Here is a 23,998-nt window from a genome sequence, read left to right as displayed (position 1 = left end):
CTTGCATCACAAAGGCTTTGGGACGACATTCTCTGTAAAAATATACATACGAGTTTGTTGGACGGCGCTCTTGGGGCAGATGCGGCACGATTGAAGGCTGTTGCGGAGCCCGAGTCAGGGGCTTGGCTACACGCGTTGCCATCGCCCCACTTAGGAACGTTGCTAGACAATGACACTGTGAGGGTGAGCGTTGCCTTACGGCTTGGAAGTAAAGTATGTGAGCCCCACAGATGTCCTTGTGGAGCAATGGTCGAATTTAATGGGCACCACGGTCTCAGTTGTGTGCGGTGTGTGGGACGAATACCTAGGCACCAAGCTATTAATGAGCTGATTCGACGCGCCTTGGTCTCGGCAAACATACCCTGTATTTTGGAACCCCCTGGTTTAAGCCGTACAGATGGCAAAAGGCCGGACGGTCTAACACTGGTCCCGTGGGCAAAAGGTCGGAGCCTGCTGTGGGATGCCACATGTGTGTGTACTTTTGCTCCCACTCATGTCAGCCACACAAGTAAGAAGGCAGGTGCAGCGGCTGAGGCTGCTGCTAAGTTTAAACATGGGAAATACGCCAACCTCGGACCAGTGTATGACTTTATTCCAGTCGCTGTCGAGACGGCTGGGCCATGGTGCGCCGAGGCCAAGAAGCTGGTTAGAGATATTGGACGCCGGTTGAGGGACAGAGGCTGCGACCCCCGGGCTGGATCTTATCTGGTCCAACAAATATCCTTAGCCATTCAGCGTGGCAACGCAGCTGGCATATTTGGAACGTTTGGGCCAGGTAGGGAACAGTTCGGGGCTTAAAAGTTAATTTTTGACGGGGCTAATAGTTTGTGGGGTATTTTTATTTTATTTCTGTATTCATTTTATTTTAATCTACTGTTTCTGTACAATATTATGTTGTAATTATTTATAATTCCTACATGAATAAAGTATATTTGATGTGGGATGAATCTAACATTGTTCCTAGAAAAACAGTATAAGCAAACTGTTTAGTCATAAATAATCATGTTAGGATATATAAAACGAGTTCAGCCAGTTTTTCCTTTTTTATTCTTCGTGTATAAGGCAGTATCTTACGTGAGTGAAAAACTCGCGAACGCGAAGCGGCGCGGCGCGGGTGAAAATATTCCTTTGATACCTATGGAAGTGTCCTACTTGGGCGATCTCCGCATGCCGTTGGGCCGCCGCGCCGCGCCGCGTCGCATTCGCTAGTCATCGCTCACGTAAGCCGCTGCGTAACAGAAGGTGCTCAAATATTTTGAAACGAGAATACCTCATACAAATGATTTTCAAACATTTTTTTTGCAACTGGACCGTGAACTTCATTATCTTTGTCTCTAACACTATTCTAAGTACTCTATCGCTGGAGTGATACAAGAACAATATATAAACAAATATATAGATGATATTATAGATGGAGGTCCCAAAATTTAGATTTTCGATGTTCATTGGTATATAACACCCTGTTTTTTACAAGCTTTTATTTACTTTCACCTGACCGTTGTCTGTTTGTAATCAAATCTTGCCAGTTAAATTTGACCCACTTCCCGGTTTCCGATGAAGATGAAAATTTGCATACATATGTAAGTCGGGTGACAATGCAATATTATGGTACCATCGAGCTGATCTGATGATGGAGACAGGAGGTAACCATAGGAACTCCGTGATAAAACAACGCAACTTAATTGTGTTTGGGGTTTTTAGAAGTGTCTCGATGAGTATTAGTTGTCCGTGGAAAGAAAGGTACAGTCAGCGATAAAAGCATGTACCAAAAATGAAATTTTTGCCAAAAACTTATTTTTCTTCATCAGTTTACCTTGTTTTTGAGTAGATAATTTTGAAAAGAGTAAACCTATACCTATTGCTTCGCCTTTACCTTTATTTATACTTGTCTTGAACCTTCAATGCTAAATTATATGTTAAACGTATTGCAGTACAAGGTGATCGGCTTGTCAAACTTTCACTCATACAAATGTCACATTTAAAATGTTAAGTGATGCCGTTTCTTATTCATGACTGTCGATACTCGGGCCAATGACTTTGTTGTGCAAAAGTACCAAGAAATCACATCAGGGCCACATATAGATGGGTTCACAAATATGAACAGCGCTCCCATACTTTGTATACACATTTAAGTCATATAGATTATATAGGTATATTTATTTATTATTTTATTTATTCAATCTTTATTGCACAATACATGAAGGTACAAATGGCGTCAATCAATGAGTTAAACCAGAAAGATTAAGTAGGTGCAGTGTCTTTTAAAGAAAATGAATTTGTAACCGAGACTATATATGAATATAAACTATATATTGATAAACTTACACATATACTTAATACAAATAAACATATCTGTCGTATATCGTATATCTGTCTGGTACTAGTTTTTGATGCTAAAAATTATAATAAAAAGAAAATAGATTGAGTAGAAGTTTTGTAAAACTTCTCGCTCTAACATCTTTGCTTCTAATATCAACGACAAAAACTGCGACACGGCGACCATACAGACACTAACAGAAGACTAACTAGCGAAGGAAGACTAACTAGCGACAGAAGACTAACGCGACAGAAGACTAACTCTTCTTCTTCTTCCATCCCTTTTCCCTTTATTTGGGGTCGGGCCTCCTCACATATTTGCGCCAGGATGTCCTGTCCTGGGTTGTCTGTTCTGGCAATTGGGCTTGCTTGAGGTCTCCTTGTATTTTTGACCACCAGGTCGTTGATTTGCGGCCCTTCCTCTTGTTTTGCTCTGGTAAATCTAGCGCTATCTGTACCACATGAATCCAAATTGGCACAGCGACAGAAGACTAACTAGCGACAGAAGACTAACTAGCGACAGAAGACTAACTAGCGACAGAAGACTAACTAGCGACAGAAGACTAACTAGCGACAGAAGACTAACTAACGACAGAAGACTAAATAGCGACAGAAGACTAAATAGCGACAGAAGACTAACTAGCGACAGAAGACTAACTAGCGACAGAAGACTAACTAACGACAGAAGACTAAATAGCGACAGAAGACTAAATAGCGACAGAAGACTAACTAGCGACAGAAGACTAACTAACGACAGAAGACTAAATAGCGACAGAAGACTAAATAGCGACAGAAGACTAACTAGCGACAGAAGACTAACTAGCGACAGAAGACTAACTAGCGACAGAAGACTAACTAGCGACAGAAGACTAACTAGCGACAGAAGACTAAATAGCGACAGAAGACTAACTAGCGACAGAAGACTAACTAGCGACAGAAGACTAACTAGCGACAGAAGACTAACTAACGACAGAAGACTAACTAACGACAGAAGACTAACTAGCGACGGAAGACTAACTAGCGACCGAAGACTAACTAGCGTCAAAAGACTAACTCGTATCTAACGATACCCTGGCACTAGACGGCGGGCCAGGAGCATATTCCGTCAGTCATCGCCTCCCGGCTGATACTTGGTCAGATGATAGTTTAGATGCTATCATGAATGAAAAAAATAGTCAGCCGGTTGTACCGCGGTGGAAAGACCGTCAGTTGATGACATGAAAATGTAAAAAATACGCGCCTTACCACTTTATGTCCGCAAAGTATGCGTAATTTGTAAATTGCGTAATCCGTTTATGGCATTTCAGGCGTTTCACCCGATGAAATGCTACATGCAAAGTTTCATGATTTGTTGTTGCTATCATAAAAAGGTATAGCGCTTATTTTTTACATGTTCATGCGACCAGCTGACGTTCTTACCACCGCGATATAACCGGCTGACGATTTTAAAAATTAACAATAGCATCTGAACTATCATCTGACAAAGTATCAAACGGGAGGCGAGGTCAAAAAAAAAATGTTACGTGTTTCGGTGGCTGCCATTCCTCGACCCACCAACGGAGCGGCAGCTGTGGTCCACGAGGGTTCATGGTTCATCATACATAGCCGTTAACCACTATACGAGTTTTCGCCCGGAAGGCGATTGGTCATGGAAATCTGTCCCTGGCTCCCCGTCTACACGGATTATATTAACCACTTTTTGCACATTAATAAATAAACTATAGGTACTTACTATCAAAAATAAATGTCAAGGTTAATAGGTAGTACACATCTAAATGTCATGTAATCATGTTTCTTGAGTTTCTTCATTTACTAATTGATAAATTTTGCATAAATTATTTAATATGAAAAAACATTCCAACCAAATATTGTAAAAAGTCTATATGGTAGAAACATGCAGGCTCTGGTTCTCGCCTTAAATTTGCACTTTTTTAACAGTAAAATCGTTTTTGCATACCAAGTATCCCAACATGCACCCATCCTAACGCCCCAAACGAATAACGTAGTAACTGACCATTCACTTCACACAACAGCTACCATTTTGAATTACTTCATTTTAATTTACCTGTGCCCGGGTCGTCAAAGCTTTGCAGATAATATCTAAAATGTGTACAATTTTCAACCTTAATCAATTGACATAAGATATCAGTATTACCTGAAGGTTTCGCGCCAATAATGACCAAAGGCTTGTCATTCGATCGCGCCCGCTATACGGAGACGCACGCGCACCGTTCGCGTTAAATTTCCACGATCGTGTTTTGTTTTTGTGGAAAAACTCGACACTTTTGTTTTCACAACAGTTTTAAAGTTTCACCGCGGCGACAGTCTTTTGTTTTCAAGTAGTGTTTGTGAAAATGGTGCGTAGTGTAAAAGTGTGGTTTGGTGTGAGGCGCAGCAAAGTGGTGCCCGAACCGACGGTGTATAGTGTGCCTATTGATATGTCTTCGACCTCTACGTTGGATGTTGCCAATTTGGATGTGGTTGTAAGTGTGTTTTTTAGTTTTACGGTAGCTTAAGTGTTATATAATCTGCGGCTAAGGAGGAAAACATGTGCGAATCGGTGAGGTAAAGTATGTTAATTGTTATTTTATACGTGACCAAGTTCATTAAGGTTATTTTTAATACTACATTTTTTTTTTATATAGGACATTATTACACAAATCGACTAAGTCCCACAGTAAGCTCAATAAGGCTTGTGTTGAGGGTACTTAGACAACGATATATATAATATATAAATATTTATAAATACTTAAATACATAGAAAACACCCATGACTCAGGAACAAATATCCATGCTCATCACACGAATAAATGCCCTTACCAGGATTTGAACCCGGGACCATCAGCTTCGTAGGCAGGGTCACTACCCACTAGGCCAAACCGGTCGTCAAATTATTATACAACAAGTATACAGTCCGCCTGACGGTTATCACCAATGAAAGCTTGCAACTGCAGGGGAGTCACATGAGCGTTGTCAAGCCTTCAAATCTGTACACTCCTTTTTGTAGAACTTCACACTATTCCATACGAGTATCGTGTAGTGGAGGTATTTGAGAAAGTCGTATAAGGGAGCTCATTTCGTAAATTCATAATATGTATAGAACATATTCGAAATGCGTTGTAAGTGATATTAGGTTAAATGTTAATATTGTTTTCTTTTTCATTGTGGAACGAACCCCATAATAATCTATAAATTGTATACACATGTCAATCACTATGATCAACTCTGGCCAACGTGGGGCTCGAACCCACATCTTTGGATTGCCGGTCTATCAATCCAAACTAAATCAGTCGGACCGGCATCCAAAGATGTGGGTTCGAGTCCCAGGTTGGTCCGAGTTGATCATTGTTGATTATTTCATTATGATTGACATCTATTTGCACATTTATTTGTGCATTTTGGGCATTTATTTGTGTGATGAGCATGGATATTTGTTCCTGAGTCATGGGTGTTTTCTATGTATTTAAGTATATAAATATTTATATATTATATATATCGTTGCCTAAGTACCCTCAACACAAGCCTTACTTAGGGCTGCCATCCGTCCGGGTTTTCCCGGATTTGTCCTAGTTTGGAGGCCGTCCGGGGGCCGTCCGGGGGGGTGTCAAGAAGTGTCCGGGGAAAACCCGGACACTTTTCATGTAAGGAAGCACATTAAAACTACATGTAAAATTAAAGGTCTTGTTTTTTAAAAGTATTATTTTCGGACTCGTCCGGGGAAAAAATGCGATTGACGCCAAATGTCCGGGTTTTTTTGAATCTTTGTCCGGGTTTGGCGAAATTCGAGATGGCAGCCCTAGCCTTATTGAGCTTACTGTTGGACTTAAGTCAATTTGTGTAATAATGTCCTATAATATTTATTTATTTATTTATCTGTATTTACAATTTATATAAAGTGATATTATGTTAATCACTTGGATATTCACATTCTGGTTCATTAAAATGAAAATGAAATGAAAATGAAAATATTTAATTCAGACACCAAGTATCCATATTTTTGTCTACAAGACTGTGTTAGTAAAATAACAAGAAAAATCTTAAAAATAAAGTTAACATTAATGTTAGTGGAACACATAATGCTCATTGGATCTAACATGCATTGTCATCCAGTGAGTTATAAGAGGGCTATCCACCCTTTCCGCAATCACCGTCAGGAGAGTGTTGGTGCTGCCATACACAAGGGGGCATCCATTAATCGCGTCATATTGTATAGGGGGGGGGAGGGGGTGAGCAAAAAATCACCAATGATCACCACAGGGGACGGGGGGGTATGGACATTTTTTTTTCATCTGTGCTATACTGTATTATAGTCAATAAAATAAAAATAATAGTTTTCCGCCCTTACTATCCTTCACGTGTACTTAGGTTCATTTGTTAGAAAACTGTTCTTTAGTTATCGAAAAAAATACACGTCATATTGGTATGGGGGGGGGGGGTCCTGAAAATATCACCAAAGATCACCATGGGGGAGGGGGGGGGTCTAAAACAAGCCAAAAACTTATGACGCGATTAATGGACGCCCCCCAACGTATGTGACCTAACTAAAGCATTTAGGTAATACCTACATGAGTAACAATAAAATAAGTGTGTATCCAGTCAATGTTTTGAAAAATTAACAACTTATCGATTGTATGAAACATTTGTTAGTATTACCATGCCCTCCCATCTCGAACTAGTTATAATTATTTCTAAATCGATATCAATAGATGGCGCCAAATGTCACAATCACCCATTACGAAATTCTTATCCTACATATTAAGACATATTTAACGCGCCATAAATTAAAAACACTATACTTAATGAGAATGTAAACATTAATAACAACACGAATTCAATGCATTAATTTACAAAATTTGATACCACAATTATATTGCGATTTGCGAGTTTTGCGACTGACTACGTTGTATTACCATGGTAAGTCATGTAGGGGTATTACGAGTACACGCTCAATAAAAAAGACCACAAGTGCGAATTTGTTTTAAAAATATATTCATAATTGGGTTACTTTATGTACAGTTATTACATAATAATAAAATGTTAAGTACCTAAATAACAGTGTTTGCGTTGAAATAACGTTTTTATAGGTGCTTGCATACTTTGTCAAAGGACAAAATCTATGTTTATTATTAAATACTAACGTAGGATGGGATCAACTAACACTGATTGGACTATTTGTTGGTTTTTAATAATAAATAAATAAATATAAATATTATAGGACACAAATTGACTAAGTGCGACAGTAAGCTCAATAAGGCTTGTGTTGAGGGTACTTAGACAATGATATATATAATATATAAATATTTATAAATACTTAAATACAAAGAAAACACCCATGACTCAGGAACAAATATCCATGCTCATCACACGAATAAATGCCCTTACCAGGATTTGAACCAGGGAACATCGGGTTCGTAGGCAGGGTCACTACCCACTAGGCCAAACTGGTAATAATAATATATTATTGAGTAAAGCTATACTATTGGATATTAATTACATTTTAATGTGTTTTTATCTTTGATGCGTTTGACCTTGCGTCAGTAGACAGGTGCGGATTAATGTGTTTAAATCATTTTTTCGATGAATTACTTATAGGTAAGTATTTACGTAATATGCCAGGCATAAGCATAGCGGTGGAAACAATTGGTGTTAAATTATTTGTAAGGATTAAGATTGAAATAACGATTGGCATTTACCATGTACATTTAAAGTAAGTATTCAATGCCAAAACTATGTATGTACAGAACGAATATCAAATATCAGTACGAAAAAAGTGCCAAAAATAAGTATACACTACCTCATTGCCTATATATTAAGTTAGTGTATACGTGTTTTTGGCACTTTGGCCGTATCAATATTTTCAGACGTGACCGTACCATCAGCCGTAAAAGTGCCTGGCGACTTTATCAATGAATTCATTCGTAGCTCACTGAACCTACTATACAGATGAATGTACTGACAATATGTACCATATACATATATTTTTGGCAATTTGTCCATTTCTATATTATATGCCTTGACTGTACCTACTAAGAGCCACGTACATAATTGACTAATGGTAGATCTTATCTAGTTAAGGTTCAAGAAAGGTCAGTTGACTAAGTCCCACAGCCCACAGTAAGCTCAATAAGGCTTGTGTTGAGGGTACTTAGACAACGATATATATAATATATAAATATTTATAAATACTTAAATACATAGAAAACACCCATGACTCAGGAACAAATATACATGCTCATCACATGAATAAATGCCCTTACCAGGATTTGAACCCGGGACCATCGGCTTCGTAGGCAGGGTCACTACCCACTAGGCCAAACTGGTCGTCAATAGGCCAAACCGAGTATATATATACTCGGTTAGTGGTGACAGTCACTTACGCTACAGTTAAACCAAGATAAGTCTGCAACGATTTTGACAGCACACGCAGTGCAAGTGTTATTTATACTTACATTATAATTTCATAGAAATTTGACGTTTAAAATAACACTTGCACTGCGTGAGCTATCAAAATCGTTGCAGACTTGTCTTGGTCTGACTCTATTATTTATTTATTTAAAATTAAATCAGGCAATAAGGCCCATATTACAAATACCTTACAGACTAACTTATATGTACATATAATACATATATTATATGCATTTTATAAACTTAAAAATAGACACTATTTAGGCGACAAAAGAACTCTAGTTACTAGGTAAATGCAGGTAGGTAGTTATGTAGGTAGGTGAAGCTGATGGTCCCGGATTCAAATCCTGGTAAGGGCATTTATTTGTGTGATGTGCATGAATATTTGTTCCTGAGTCATGGGTGTTTTTTATGTATTTAAGTATTTATATATTATATATATCGTTGTCTAAGTAAGTACCCACAACACAAGCCTTATTGAGCTTACTGTGGGACTTAAGTAGTCAATTTGTGTAATAAGGTCCTATAATATTTATTTATTTAATAACGCTAACTTGACTTAAAATGAACTCTTTAAATCTGACATCCTACGATTCGATTGGCTCAATTGGCTGAATGCCGAATACGTCTATGCCTTCGATGCCTAACCTGTCAAAAATTACAAAATGGTGGACGAATGTTTGGTATGTCACCGTATTAAATAAATAATAATAAATAAATAAATATTATAGGACATTATTACACAAATTGACTAAGTCCCACAGTAAGCTCAATAAGGCTTGTGTTGAGGGTACTTAGACAACGATATATATAATATATAAATATTTATAAATACTTAAATACATAGAAAACACCCATGACTCAGGAACAAATATCCATGCTCATCACACGAATAAATGCCCTTACCAGGATTTTAACCCGGGACCATCAGCTTCGTAGGCAGGGTCACTACCCACTAGGCCAAACCGGTCGTATTTAAGAATTATTTCGCTTACAATTTAGTTTTTTCTTCACAAGTGTGATGAAAAACATTGTGTGAAACTCCGGGGGTAAGAATATTGTAAATTCTGGTCTTTAATTACTTACCTCCAGCCTGCGGCTGTCGGGAATACCACCCTCGTTGCACAATGTACTATTCTCTGCCTGTATGACCCGAAACCGTAACTAAAATTTAATACAAATAAATAACAATGAAAAGTGTTTACGTCATAAAGCAATATTTATAAAATAATTAAAATATTACACAGCAATACGTGACATTACTCAAAAACTAATTTTCGCCATTCAACAAAAATATTTTAAAAACAATACCTCACGTTCGTTAAAGAATAAGAAAAAGAAACGACTAAGTACAACTGTATTTTTATACCACCCTTTTGTGTGATGTCGGATAGCGATATTCCCACGGCCAGTGTTTTTTGCACGTTACCGGGAACAGAATAGATATTTCTAGGAAAAACAACTCCCACGTTATTGATACTGGATAATAAAAACGTGCCATTAATGCGAGATTTTTTTAAAGCCTGTTATTTTTAGCTTAATTTTGTTTGTCATTTTTTGTAGTTAAAAATGACAATTTAAATTCAATTACAACCTATTTAAGTATGGAATGCTAGATTTTGTGTCGGTACTTATTTTATTTCATAAGTGTCATGATTTTAACGACCGGTTTTTTTTACGACCGGTCTGGCCTAGTGGGTAGTGACCCTGCCTACGAAGCTGATGGTCGCGGGTTCAAATCCTGGTAAGGGCATGTATTCGTGTGATGAGCATGGATATTTGTTCCTGAGTCATGGGTGTTTTCCATGTATTTAAGTATTTATAAATATTTATATATTATATATATCGTTGTCTAAGTACCCTCAACACAAGCCTTATTGAGCTTACTGTGACTTAGTCAATTTTTGTAATAAAGTCCTATAATATTTATTATTTAATTAAATTGTTCATTTTCATAAAACAAAATTAACTAATCTTTCAAAATTGCCTATATGGTACAAAAGTAATGACTTTTAATATGAGAATTTGTATCTATAAAAACATTAAAAACCAGTAATACTTATTTAGTTATTTTATAAGCATGTACAGTACATACAAGAACTGTTATTAAAACGAAAAATGTCAGTAGCGTCATTTTTCAAAACCACCATTCATCAACATTGTGTATTTTTCCCTCATGATCAGGTCATCTAAAAAGGCAAAAGCCTAAGTAGTAAAATTCCTAGAACGCACAACAGCTAGCTAGCAAAATGCCTGAAACGCACCATGCCTGCTTTTTTTATTACCTAAATCGCATTAGGACCTAATAGCAAAATACCTGAAACGCACCATGTTTGCTTTTTTGATTACCTAAATCGCATTAGGACCTAGTAGCAAAATGCCAGAAACGCACCATGTCGTCTAACAGGTAACCTACCTACCTTTTAGTCAGCGATATAGTTCATCCCTACAACTTGTATGGTGTGACTATTTTGACACTTTGACTGCTACGAACTATATGACGCTGACTGTACAGTCGCCATCAAATGTATCGGAGCGGTCAGTGTTGTACAATCAGCAAAAATGTACATACCAGCAGCAGCAATATGCAAATTAATAAAAGTAATTTATAAGATATTAATTGTGATAAGCCTATTTTATTGACTTTAAATTACATTTTAAATTTCACTACCTGCCAAACGCGTGGTACGGTCGCCATCAAATATATCGAAGCGGTCAGTGTACTCAAAAATATCAGACCATGATTTTTATAACCAAATAAAGGCTTTGTTAAGATATTTGTGAAGACCTTGGCCACTTCGATATGTCTGATTGCAACTGTACAACAAAGTTTTAATAGAACATGAATCCTGCGTAGCCTGCACATTTTGCGACGCACATCACGCTATGTGATGATGATGAGATAATTATCATGGGATTAACTGCGTATATGTAAACAATAAATAATACGAGTAAATAAATGGTTATTTTTGCAATTTTTATTTTCAAAAAATTATTCTAATGCAGATGCTGTAGTTAACTGCACCAACAGTAAAACACTTTTATAAATCTGCACAATATCAGCTACATGCTCTGCAGAAAAGTCCGAAACCGATGTGCTGGAATTAATTACATCCATCCAATTTTCGGCATCTATATGGTCAATGCACACACGTGTCTGAGGTGGCATGTAAAAATTATACCGCGATAAAACCATTGCCTTCTGCAGGTACGGAACTGGGCAAAGATTCGTCGAGGAGCACATGTTGAAAATACATTTATTGCAATCGCATATCAGATATACTACAATTTAGGTAAATCTAATTTAAAGTATATTGCCATTCAGCTGTTTTGCGTTTTAGACATTACATAAATTAGGCAACAGCATATTTTGTGACTCTGCTACTCAGACATTTGACGTTTTGGATGATTTAAGTCTTAGGCATTATGATTGTAATGTATTTTACTTCTTAGGTATAAAGCTTCTTAGACATCCGTTTCAGGCATTTTGCTACTTAAGCGTTTTGCTTTTTAGATGACCTGATCATGAGGGGTATTTTTTACTTACAACTTTTTGCACCTGAACTCACAATGCATGTCATCCAAGACCACGTCCACATAACAATTTTATTAAAACGCCTTTCAATGTAAACTGAACCATAACGATATAATTTTAAGGTTTACATTAAAAAATAAATTCAAGTTTACCTAATTGGCCAGTTTATTTTATAAGCTTACCTGTGTTATCTCTATTCCTGTTATAGTGACCTACAATTATAGACTATAGTACGTGGACGTAAAGTCCAAATTCGCTTGTAGTTTGACATAAAGGCTCGTAAAGCCTGTTGGAATGCCTTGAGTGATTGCTTCAACATTCCTTTAGACGCAACGTGGTTTGATTCACCGTTTTAAACCCTCTATACACTGTCAGTTAATACTGATAAGAATACACATGAATAGTACTCTCTTTGTTATAGTCGCCATCAGATATATGGGAGCGGAGGAGGTACTCAAAAATATCTGAACACGCACACTAACGCCTTGAAATTAGAGGCGTGTCTAGATATTTGTGAGCAACTTGACCGCTCTGATGTATTTGATGCCGACTTACCTACCCTAGGCCAATGGTATTTTTTAACTACGGAACAAATGATATTATTTCATCTTTTTTTTATGCGATTTCGGTTACTCGGTCCTTTTTCAATCTTTTTATAGTTTCTGGTTTCTTTTTTTAAAATAAAATAATGAAGGAAAATTATAAACCGGGGTTTTTTGTACGATAAACCTAATAACGAACAACGAGCTGGTATGAGACCTGAGTGGCGCAAGAATCTAATGGCTCCTCTACACGATGGCCCAGCGCAGGCCAGTCCAAGGGACGCCTTTATGCGTTAGAGGGAGCAAGTGACATTGCTATCTCATTCCACCGCATAGCTGCGTCCCTTAGACTGGCCTACGATGGTCCACCGTGTAGAGGAGCCCTAAGCACCGGCATACAGAAATGGTTTATGGTTTAAGAATTTATTTCTCCAAAAGAATATTACAATTCACTTACATAGAGAAATACAGACAATCATAATATTCATTTACAGTACATATGGGGCTACTTTATAGCACTAGTGCGAGAAGTAGCATATTACGTTACTGTGTCGAACATTTAAAGGGCCATATGTACTGTAAAACGTTGTACGATACATGTGCGAATAGGTAATTCGCAACTCGTGTCGATTTAAAACACTCCCTTCGGTCGTGTTTTAATTTATCGCCACTCGTTTCGAATTTCCTATTTTTCGCACTTGTATCGTAATGTACTATTTTTACATAGTGCAAGAAACATGACGACGCCTGGTTTAAACCTCTGGTGTTGCAGGCGTCCATAGGCTACGGTGACTGCTTACTATCAGGCGGGCCGTATGCTTGTTTGCCACCGTCGTGGTATAAAAAAAAACACCTCAACTTGTGACCCAAATTATTCGTGTGACATATGTGGGAAAAAATGTCGCGCTGTTATTAGGTTGCTGAGCCGTAAGCAAAGCAGCATTAACCGGCACAACCGAAGATAATGACGTTGCAACAATCATCCGACAAGGATGCTGTGGCCATTGATGATGAAACCTAAAAAAATTGTTATCCAAAAGCACCTTTTTTAAGTTCCAGCCATTGTTTTCCTTATTTCCAATAATTGGTATTCGTTATCCCCGTATTTTTAATCACGTATCTCTGGGGTTTTACATAATTTTATTTCCTCAATTGAAATATAATTTCAATCGTAAAATTATTTATCAAAATTAAATTAATAATACATTTTATAGGACAATATTACAAAAATAGACCATGTATGGTGAGCTCAATAAGGCTTGTGTTATGTAAACTTTATTGCACAATATAACAAATAATGTACAAATTGCGAACTTAATGAGTAAAGTATGTATGTTATATAATAAATAAATAGAATACACCCCATGACTCAGGAATAAATATCTGTGCTCATCACACAAATAAATGCCCTTACCAGGATTTGTACCCGGGACCATCGGCTTCATAGCCAGGGAGTCAGGGTCACTATCACTAGTGACACTTCACTACCCACTAGGCCAGACAGGTCGTCAATTATATCTCTACATATTTCTTTTCGATTTAACTAACTAACTATTGTGGCGCAGTGATCCAAAGAGGGTCTTGGCCTCCAAAACGAGAAAACGCCACCTGTCCCGATCCTGTGCCACTTCCTGCCAGTTATCGGCTTTGAGTTGGCACAGATCCGTCTGTACACTGTCGCTCCAGCGGTATCTGGGCCGAGCCACTGGACGGTGACCAATCGGTCGTCCCAAATAAGCTCTCTTAACACCCCGATCCTCATCCATCCTCAGTAAATGGCCGAACCAACGAAGTCTTTGGCATTTTGTTTCGCCGATGATATTGGGTTCGGACTAACTCCTCGATTCCGGCATTCTTACGGATTCTAGAGGTGCCGTCATCTCTCTTGATAGTTCCCAGGGTCTTTTCGATTTAAATGGGTTGTAATTGCAAGGCCTTCAACTGTTCTTATACTGAGAACGAGTGAGAGACTGGTTCAAAATCTGATTTGAAAGTGTGGCTCCTCCTTTCTGTGTCACCCTAGTATATCGAGTAATATTGAACGAAACGCAAACACAAATATTTAAAGTAGATTTAAGTGAGTAAGTGAGTAGGTACAGTCAGCGTCAAATACTTTGTAGCAACTAAAGTAGCCAAATAGTTCGGTACACCATATATTTAGTATGGTGTACCGAACTATTTGACCACTTTGACTGCTACAAAGTATTTGACGCTGACTGTACCTACCAAGTTTATTTCGTTTACAGAAAAGAAAATATTTGATGGTCTAATTTTTCATAGGGATTAATTTTATGAAAGTAGAAGGCTTATATAATTTATCTTTTGATCATTTTACATGAATTTAAATTTCGCTCAAGCGAAGAATCTGTCAACAGTAAAATTGCTTTGACAGCGTCTGCCATAACCCTTTTAGTGGTCATTGGCGTGGTGGGCACGTCAGCACACGACCACTTTAGTGGCTCTTGGCGTTCAAAGGGTTAACATCAAATTAATATGATATGTGATTGTTTCACTGGAAGCTGTGTTTTTAAGAGTTTATAGGTGAGAAATTGAAATAACAGATAACATTTTAGTATCTCTCCAATTCTTGTCATTAGGTATCTATATCTTAAGTTATAAATTAAAATAGTAATCTAAATCATATTTCTTCTTATTTAATGCATGTTACTTAAGATGTAATGTTTTGAAAAGATGTACCCGTCTGGACCCGGGTACGTCCTTAAACTACGTCCACAAGAGAGGTATGGGCATTGTGAATGTCATCTCGCTCTGTGTGGTAGGGCACAGCACAGCGGATGTCATTCCAGATCTAGAGCAGAGCCCAACTGGGGAAGTACCTCTACCTTACAGAAAATCGCAGCCAAATACCACTAGACCCTACTCATAGTGTTGTGTTCCTGCCGGTGAGTAAGGTTGCCAGAGCTCAACGAGGGGTGGGAGGGGGGTTAGGGTCGGCACCGCACATGTAACTCCTCTGGAGTTGCAGGCGTACATAGGCTACGGATACTGCTTACCATCAGGCGGGCCGTATGCTTGTTTGCCACCGACGTAGTATTAAAAAAAAAACAAAAAGATGTGTCCCGCTGAGTTTCTTGCCGGTCCATATTGGGATACCCTCCAATTGAAGGTGGATTTAAATCTTCTCGAGTCAGAGATGTAGAGTTAGAGCCGGTGTAGCTTAATTTGACGTTCATAAGCACATTGTAATATGCCTCCTTGAATAATAGACTATCTTTATCTATCTAAGATATATAGAACCTGGATACTAAGGAACCTACGTAGGAACCTAGGAGGTTAAACGTCCCGTGAATGCAAAACCTAGTATCGCATTATTTATTTAGGTCGACAGATCTGGGGCATTTTTTATTGGAATAGAATAGAATAGAAAAACGTTTATTGCAAAACCATCTACAAACAGCACCACATTAGAAAAAAAAAGTAAGAAAGAAGATCTAATACACTAAACAGTTATAACTACTAGTAACTTATACTAACATGCAATAGTTACAGTGATGATGCTGTAATAGAGGCTACAATTGGACACCACTCAGCATATGCTGTAACATATATATGCTACAGCGCTGGTCTTCCGTGGAGCCCAGGGCAAGAAGACAGCTCAGAACAGTATAGGCAGTGTCACACAGTGATTTAGCAAGTATTAATATTTAACACAAGTTAGAAACTAATGCATGGAACAATTTCAAAGCGGAAGTGAGTAGGTTGGGAATATCTAAAAATATAAACAGGTAAAGTCAGACATGTATTTAGTTATTTTAGTTTAATATATAGTAGAGCATATATACATAAAAAAGGCAACTCGTTAAAAATAGACAAGTAATTCAATTTATAACAAAATAATCATAATCAATTCAAAATTAGAACTCTAATTTGACCGTGTGACTCCCCCTTTACGTCACCGTGGGTATGTAGGTAGGCTACCTAAACTGATACCGAATGAATCACAAACACAAATAAATACTTATTCCGATTGTGTGGTTTTAGCTATTATTGTATAAGTATTTGTTACATTAGTATCGTAATGTACCGTCCGCACTGTTAACTGATTTTAAACCTTATTATAAACTCATAAGGTCGACCGATAGTCAGATATGAGCGTGGTACTTAGTATAATTAACCTACTACACGTAACCATCGATTGCGTATAGGGGAAATACTTTGTTACACTTCAGAATTGTTGCCTACTGAATTGTTGTGGTATAAAAATAATATTATGTAGGTATTTATTTGATCTGGCGAACCAAATATCCAAAAAATGTATTCAGGATTTACGTAAAGAGGCATAAAAATTGTGATGCCTGCCATCCTGAAATCCCAACCCAAAGGGGAAACTAGGTCTTTTTTTTATACTACGTCGGTGGCAAACAAGCATACGGCCCGCCTGATGGTAAGCAGAATCCGCAGCCTATGTACGCCTGCAACTCCAGAGGAGTTACATGCGCGTTGCCGACCCTAACGCCCTCCCACCCCTCGTTGAGCTCTGGCAACCCTACTCACCGGCAGGAACACAACACTATGAGTAGGGTCTAGTGTTATTTGGCTGCGATTTTCTGTAAGGTGGAGGTACTTCCCCAGTTGGGCTCTGCTCTAGATCTGGAATGACATCCGCTGTGCTGTGCCCTACCACACAGAGCGAGATGACATTCACAATGCCCATACCTCTCTTGTGGACGTAGTTTAAGGACGTACCCGGGTCCGGGTCATATTGGGAGTCCTGATTCCTCGCGATGTTTTCCTTCACCGAAGAGGAGGATAATTTATATTGTAATTTAATACACTGGGACACCACGGATTATCTTGTCAAAAAAGTGCAGGTCGTTTTTCAAGACATGCGTCGCTTAATGACATAATCCGTCGATCTCTTGCCACCATCAATGTGCCTGCTCTTCTTGAGCCAACTGGCATTATCAGGGATGATGGCAAGAGGCCTGATGGGGTGTCCTTGGTTCCTTGGAGCTTGGGACGGATGTTAGTGTGGGATGCTACCTGCGTAGACACACTGGCACCGTCCCACCTCCAACGGACTAATGTAAAAGCGGGCGCAGCGGCGGAAAGCGCCGAAATTTTGAAACGTAATAAATATAAGAGCCTCGGTAGAGAATACCATTTTGTACCTTTTGGCGTTGAAACTCTAGGTCCATGGGGTCCCAGCGCGCAAAAGTTTTTTGGAGAAATCGCGAAACGTCTGGTTGACGTAACTGGTGACCGAAGAGCTGGCGGCTTCCTCGCACAACGTATCAGTATTGCGATACAACGAGGAAATGCCGCCAGCATCCTTGGTACAATGCCTCAAGGGCCTATTTTAGATATAAGCTAGTTATAGTATTCATCTGTATATATCCATTATGTATATTGTTATTGTCAATAAATTAATTTTTGATATACACTATTATGCATTATTTGGTTGTCTGGAAGAGATCGCATACAGCGATAAGATCGACTGTTGCTACCTTTCTTTAAATTGTAAATCTGTTTTTAAATTTGTTTTCTTCGTGTTGCAATAATAGTACATTACGATACAAGTGCGAAAAATAGGAAATTCGAAACGAGTGGCGATAAATTTAAACACGACCGAAGCGAGTGCTTTAAATCGACACGAGTTGCGAATTACCTATTCGCACATGTATCGTACAACGTTTTACAGTACATATGGCCCTTTAAATGTTCGACATAGTTATGTAATATGCTAATTTTCGCACTAGTCCGGTAAAGTAGCACCATATGTACTGTAAAGAATATTTAGTTACTTACTTACATAGTTGATATTATTAAATAAATAAATTAAATATTGGGTTGCTGTTACGATAGGGAGGCACAAGTAGCCCTAAAAGTGGGGATATTTTAAGTTTAATTCTAGTTTTTTGATTTTTTCCTTTTTAGGGTTCCGTAGCCAAATGGCAAAAAACGGAACCCTTATAGATTCGTCATGTCCGTCTGTCTGTCCGATTCTGTCACAGCCACTTTTTTCCGAAACTATAAGAGCTGTACTGTTCAAACTTGGTAAGTAGATGTATTCTATGAACCGCATTAGGATGTTTACACAAAAATAGAAAAAAAACAATAAATTTTGGGGGTTCCCCATACTTAGAACTGAAACTCAAAAAATCTTTTTTCATCAAACCCATACGTGTGGGGTATCTATGGATAGGTCTTCAAAAATGATATTGAGGTTTCTAATATCATTTTTTTCTAAAATGAATAGTTTGCGCGAGAGACACTTCCAAAGTGGTAAAATGTGTGTCCCCCCCCCCCCGTAACTTCTAAAATAACAGAATGAAAAATCTAAAAAAAATATATGATATACATTGCCATGTAAACTTCCACCGAAAATTGGTTTGAACGAGATCTAGTAAGTAGTTTTTTTTTAATACGTTATGAAATTAAAAAAAAAAAAATGTTTTCATCATACCCATACGTGTGGGGTATCTATGGATAGGTCTTCAAAAATGATATTAATGTTTCTAATATCATTTTTTTCTAAACTGAATAGTTTGCGCGAGAGAACCTTCCAAAGTGAAAAAAAGTGTGTCCCCCCCCCGTAACTTCTAAAATAACAGAATGAAAAATCTAAAAAAAATATATGATATACATTGCCATGTAAACTTCCACCGAAAATTGGTTTGAACGAGATCTAGTAAGTAGTTTTTTTTTAATACGTCATGAAATTAAAAAAAAATACGTGTGGGGTATCTATGGATAGGTCTTCAAAAATGATATTAATGTTTCTAATATCATTTTTTTCTAAACTGAATAGTTTGTGCGAGAGAACCTTCCAAAGTGAAAAAAAGTGTGTCCCCCCCCCCTGTAACTTCTAAAATAACAGAATGAAAAATCTAAAAAAAATATATGATATACATTACCATGCAAACTTCCACTGAAAATTGTTTTGAACGAGATCTAGTGAGTAGTTTTTTGTTAATACGTCATAAAATTTAAAAAAAATTTTTTTCATCAAACATATACGTGTAAGGTATGTATGGATAGGTCTTCAAAAATGATAGTTAGGTTCCTAATATCATTTTTTTCTAAACTGAATAGTTTGCGCGAGAGACACTTCCAAAGTGGTAAAATGTGTGTCCAAAGTGGTAAAATGTTGAACAAGATCTAGTAAGAAGATTTTTTTTTAATACGTCTTAAATTGTACGGAACCCTTCATGCGCGAGTCCGACTCGCACTTGGCCGCTATTTTGCATTGTTTTTCTTTGTGTACACTAACCCTTAGGCTATTAAGATACATTCTACTAACTCATCTATGGATTATGTTGGTCCGAAATAAACAATTTTATTTAATTATTTATTCTACTACGCTACATCTATGTCAGCTTCAGTATTTTGCTACAGGATTTAGGTATTGGTTAAATATTAATATATATAATATTAATATATTATTATATTTAGGTATTAAGTAAGGTTATTTTAAAGAAATAGATAAAGAAGGCACGGCAAATATTATGGTCTAGCAAATAAAACCACCTGTTAGACATTCCTGGTTGGATTTGATTGTCGTATTTTAATTAGTAGGTATATACCTAACTAATTTATTGTCTTTAGAATAATGCATATGTAGTTAGTTTTTTATGTTAATTACTGTATTTAATCATGTTTTCGTTGTGCACAATAAAGAATATTATTATTATTATTATTCTTTTTATCTTTTTTTTTCTCGGTTTTCACCGGCGTACTGCTATGCACGGGCCGAAGCCAAGTGCATCTCAGGTAACTCTATGGTACACCTTCATTTGTTTGTTGTGTAGCTGGTTGTGCAGACGTAGGGATATTTGAGGTTTCATGTGTCGGTATCGTTGAGGCAGCGGTTGATTGATCAGTTTGCAAAAATTTCCTTACTAATCTGCATGTGTTAAGAATGACTGTTTTTTGGAGGAGGTTGTATGTGTTCCCCGGGAGTTTTAAAGTCTTTAAAGATTGGTGGAGTTGTTTTGGTATCACGCCTGTTGTAGATAGGACAATTGGTACTATTGTTACTTTCTGTAAATGCCATATGCGGGATATCTCGTCTTTTAGTTCAATATATTTTGTTAGTTTTTCAGCAATAGTGCTTTGTAAATTGTGTGTATTAGGGACGGCTATGTCTATGAGGAATCCGGTTTTAGTAGTTTTGTCTATCAGCGTAATGTCGGGCCTGTTATGATGGGTGGTTCGGTCGGTGAGGATGGTTCTATCAAAGTAAAGCTTGGTTGAAGAGTTGTCTAGTACACTTTCAGGTCTATACTTATAGTGGGGTTCTATAGCAGTAATAAAGTGATGTTGGTGAGCGAGTTTTTGGTGAATAATATTTGTCACTTGGTCATGTCTGTGTTTATAGTCAGTCTGGGCTATTGTTTTACACGCACCTGTAATATGCTGAATAGTTTCCGGGCAGCTATTGCATTTTCTACATGAGTTGAACGTTGGTCAGGGTTTTTGTTATGTATCTCTGGTAGTTTCTGGTTTCTATTACCTGGTCTTGTATCGCCGACATGAACCCTTCAGTCTCCGGGAACAGTTCGCCACGCCTCAGCCACGCGTTCGACGCCTCCTTGTCGACATTAGGTTGGCAAAGGTCATGACGATGTCTGCCATGGAGAGACTTCCTAGTCCATTCAGCGATTTTTGTCTTGTCGTCTGTAAGGTTTTCATTTTTTTGCGTTGTACTATCTTGTAGGTTTAGTGGCGTTAACTTGCGATCATTCTGCAATGTTGCTTTGTGTAGTGTGGAACATTCGGCTTTAGTAAAAAAATAATGTCTTAATGTTGTTATCTGTCTGTTGTGTAAGTTTGTTATGTCGATAAGTCCTCTTCCACCTTCTTTCCTCGGTAGCGTCAATCTCTGAACACATGACCTTGGGTGATGTTTTCGAAATCTGGTCATTGTGGTGTGAATGGTACGTTGTAATGCTTTGAGCTCTGATTTAGTCCAGTTTATTATGCCAAAAGAATATGTGAGAACGGGTATAGCAAATGTGTTTATGGCTTTTATTGTATTACGTGCATAAAGATGTGATTTCAGGATTGTGTTAAGTCTATGTCGGAACTGTTGTTTTAGTTTTTGTTTCGTGTTTTTATACTGTATTTGGCGTGATTGATTGTATCCTAAATATTTATAGGTATCCTGTTCGTCAAGTGATTCAATTTGTTTCCCAGATCCTAGCGTGTAGTTATGTTGGTATATCTGTCCAGCTTTCATAGAGTTTATTTTGCACTTGTCTATTCCGAATTCCATTTTAATGTCGTTCGTAAATTGTTCTGTCAAGCTAGTCAGGTCGTACAGGTCGGTCTCATTGTCAGCGTAAAGTTTTATGTCATCCATGTAAAATAAGTGGTTTATATTCTCAGTATATCTGTCGCAGTCTGTGTAATGTAAACGGTACCCGACAGAAGTTGAATTTAATATATTGGAAAGGGGGTTTAAAGCTAAGCAGAACCACAGTGGACTCAGTGCATCACCTTGGAATATACCTCTATTATTATGTAGAAAGCGCTGGTGGCCTAGCGGTAAGAGCGTGCGACTTGCAATTCGGAGGTCGCGGGTTCAAACCCCGGCTTGTACCAATGAGTTTTTCGTAACTTATGTACGAAATATCATTTGATATTTAACAGTCGCTTTTCGGTGAAGGAAAACATCGTGAGGAAACCGGACTAATCCCAACAAGGCCTAGTTTACCCTCTGGGTTGGAAGGGCAGATGGCAGTCGCTTTCGTAAAAACTAGTGCCTACGCCAAATCTTGGGATTAGTTGTCAAGCGGACCCCAGGCTCCCATGAGCCGTGGCAAAATGCCGGGACAACGCGAGGAAGAAGAAGAAGAGAATAATGCATATGTAAATAATTACACTTTATTCTCAGACAAGACATGCATAATATATATTTGTCTCTTCTTCCTCGCGTTGTCGCGGCATTTTGCCACGGCTCATGGGAGCCTGGGGTCCGCTTGACAATTAATCCCAAGATTTGGCGTAGGCACTAGTTTTAACGAAAGCGATTGCCATCTGACCTTCCAACCCAGAGGGTAAACTAGGCCTTGTTGGGATTAGTCCGGTTTCCTCACTATGTTTTCCTTCACCGAAAAGCGACTAGTAAATATCAAAATGATATTTCGTACATAAGTTCCGAAAAACTCATTGGTAAGTACGAGCCGGGGTTTGAACCCGCGACCTCCGGATTGCAAGTCCACGCTCTTACCGCTAGGCCACCAGCGCTTCCATAATATATATTTGTATAAGTATTTAAATATATTACCTATAATGACTGTCCCAAATTCCATACACAGAAATTCTAACGCTGACACATTTTAAATTTTATCCTTATTAGGTAATATTCTGGGCGCAATTTTTTATTCATTTTTTATTTACAAGAACAATATACATAATGGATATTACTATAACTAGCTTAAATTTAAAATAGGCCCTTGAGGCGCTGTACCAAGGATGCTGGCGGCATTTCCTCGTTGTATCGCAATTCGCAATGCTGATACGTTGTGCGAGGAAGCCCCCAGCACTTCGGTCACCATCAGTTACGACAACCAGACGCTTCTGCAAAAAACTTGTGCGCGCTGGGACCCCATGAACCTAGAGTTTCAATAGGTATTTAATATTTTAATATTTGACGACCGGTCTGGCCTAGTGGGTAGTGACCCTGCCTATGAAGCCGGTGGTCCCGGGTTACAAATCCTGGTAAGGGCATTTATTCGTGTCATGAGCATGGATATTTGTTCCTGAGTCATGGGTGTTTTCTATGTATTTAAGTATTTATAAATATTTATATATTATATATATCGTTGTGTCTAAGTACCCTAAACACAAGTCTTATTGAGCTTACTGTGGGACTTAGTCAATTTGTGTAATAATGTCCTATAATATTTAATATTTAAAAATGTGAATTAAAAACAAATAATTTAGTTGATTCAGCTCTTAACGTGATTCACCGTGTCTGGCGCCGGCGGCACCGCGCACATACGCTCACGCGCGGCGCATTTTGATTTAAAAATATTAGTTTTTCGTATGCAAAACCAGTGTGGTCGAGGAGGTAAAGTCCTTAGATTTTATTGGTAGGTAATTGTTGTGAATGCAACTTATTATTGTATAAAAATATTCCCAATGCAGTAGCTAAACGCAGCCGTCGGGCTCGGTATGGAGTGTCGAATTAAGAGGAGTGACATCTCTTATGGTAGAACTGTTGCAAAAGTGT

General features: G+C 37.9%; 2 protein-coding genes across 2 annotated transcripts in view; both read left to right on the top strand.

The window, feature by feature from the left end:
- Positions 1-23,998, top strand: part of LOC133527638 (nose resistant to fluoxetine protein 6-like) — a 356,837-nt gene that overhangs the window by 109,362 nt on the left and 223,477 nt on the right. The gene's annotated exons all lie outside the window — the stretch shown is intronic.
- The window catches only part of LOC133527646 (phospholipid phosphatase 2-like), a 162,772-nt gene continuing 143,277 nt past the window's right edge, over positions 4,504-23,998 (top strand). The window contains exon 1 of the mRNA XM_061864746.1: positions 4,504-4,799. Within this exon, the coding sequence (XP_061720730.1) occupies positions 4,671-4,799 (129 nt within the window). The 5' untranslated portion in view covers positions 4,504-4,670. The remainder of the gene's footprint in view (positions 4,800-23,998) is intronic.

Source organism: Cydia pomonella, chromosome 18, assembly GCF_033807575.1.
Source record: "Cydia pomonella isolate Wapato2018A chromosome 18, ilCydPomo1, whole genome shotgun sequence".
Lineage (NCBI taxonomy): Eukaryota > Metazoa > Arthropoda > Insecta > Lepidoptera > Tortricidae > Cydia > Cydia pomonella.
Note: the sequence above shows the minus strand (reverse complement) of the source record. Positions and strands in the feature narration are given on the sequence as shown.